This window comes from Priapulus caudatus, unplaced genomic scaffold (genome assembly GCF_000485595.1).
Source record: "Priapulus caudatus unplaced genomic scaffold, Priapulus_caudatus-5.0.1 Scaffold3083, whole genome shotgun sequence".
In the NCBI taxonomy this organism is placed as follows: Eukaryota; Metazoa; Priapulida; class Priapulimorpha; order Priapulimorphida; family Priapulidae; genus Priapulus; species Priapulus caudatus.
In genome coordinates, this window is record NW_014580144.1 from 4,019 (window position 1) to 5,532 (window position 1,514).

Genomic DNA, 1,514 nt, shown 5'->3' on the forward strand with positions numbered 1-1,514 from the left:
CACACACACGACACACACACACACACACACACACACACACACACACACACACACACACACACGCGCGCGCGCGCGCGAGCGCACACGCTCTCCCTCTTTCTCCTGTTTTCGCTCTCTCCCCTCTCTCACTCATATTTTCTCTCTCTCTATCTCTCTCTTTCTCCCTTCTCTCCCATTCTCTCTCCATTTTGTTCTTGCTCTCTCGCTCCACTCCCTCTCTCTCTCCTCGCACCCATCTCTCGTGCTCTGTCTCTCCCTCCCTCCCCATCTTCTCACTTACGAGTAGTACAGTCCCGTTTCCTCTGCTAGTTCCTCAGACACAGCACAATGGATTGATGTCTGAGCGCCATCCAGCGGCGAATCGAGAAACAAATTGGTGAGCCATCTGAGTGGTCCGACGGACATGAGCGGCAGACGATTCCACATGGCCGTGTTGATGTAGCCCGGATGTACAGCGTAGGTGCTGACCCCTGTGCCTGCACGAGGAGATCACGTGATCGCACGATGCCGATACCACTAGTATATAAGTATACTTAGTATAGTATATAACTATAGTTAGTATAATAGAGATCAATGGCCGATACCCTCTCCAGAGACTACATAACATATACCACACCCACACGTCTTACTAGCTAACATAATAATCATAATAATAATTATTAATAATAATAATAACATAATAATAATTACACAACGTAATAATAACATAACAATAGAATACGTTTGGTGCGAGAGACATGAGATTGTAAAATTCGCATAGTAACGGCGAGCACCGATAGATGGCGCGCGTGTATTACCACTCATCCTCCTCGCCAGCTCTCGCGAGAAGAGAATGTTGGCAAGCTTGCTCTGGGAGTATGCCCCCATCTTGCTGTAGGATTTCTCCGACATGAGGTCGTCCCAGTTGATCTGACCGTACCCGTGCGCTACTGACGACAGCGTGACGACGCGAGAGGGCGCTGACTCTCGCAGACGATCCAACAATAGAACGGTCAATAAGAACGTGCCTGAAATTAGTCATGAGCTCTGAGTTACCAGTATCAGCAGAGAACAATAGAAATACGCCTGAAGTATGAATAGAATGTCGCCTGTATAAAGGAAGACCTTGCATGACGTGTTCCTTCACCTGTCCCTCCCACACACCGCCCCTACCTCCTCCAGCTTCCCCATCCTCCTCTTTTACTCCTCCACCTTTTGCTCCCCTCCCCGCCTCCCCCTCTCCTTCTTCCCATCCTCCTTCTTTGCTTCCCTGCCTCCCCATTTCTCATACATTCCCCTTTCTCATCCTTCCCTCCTCATCCTCCCCTTCTTCCCCTCCTCCTTCTTTCCTCCCCTTTCTCCCCCTTCCTTATGCCCTCCCACTTTCTCCTCCTCCCCTCATTCTCCTGCCGTTCTCCTCTTTTCCTCCACTTCCCATTTCTCCTCCTCTTCTCCTCCTCCTCTCCACCTTTCCCTTTCTCCTCCCTCTTCCCCCTCCCCACATCCTCCTCCTCTTCCTCCTCCCATCCCCCTCC

At 50.6% G+C, this 1,514-nt stretch overlaps 1 protein-coding gene across 1 annotated transcript in view; it reads right to left on the bottom strand.

Moving 5' to 3' along the window:
* Positions 1 to 276: 276 nt before the first annotated feature.
* LOC106819275 (retinol dehydrogenase 11-like) overlaps positions 277 to 1,514 on the bottom strand; it is a 3,180-nt gene continuing 1,942 nt past the window's right edge. Inside the window, exons 3-4 of the mRNA XM_014823920.1 lie at positions 798 to 1,007; positions 277 to 476 (exon numbers count right to left, since the gene is read on the bottom strand). Coding sequence (XP_014679406.1) covers positions 277 to 476; positions 798 to 1,007 — 410 coding nt within the window. The remainder of the gene's footprint in view (positions 477 to 797; positions 1,008 to 1,514) is intronic.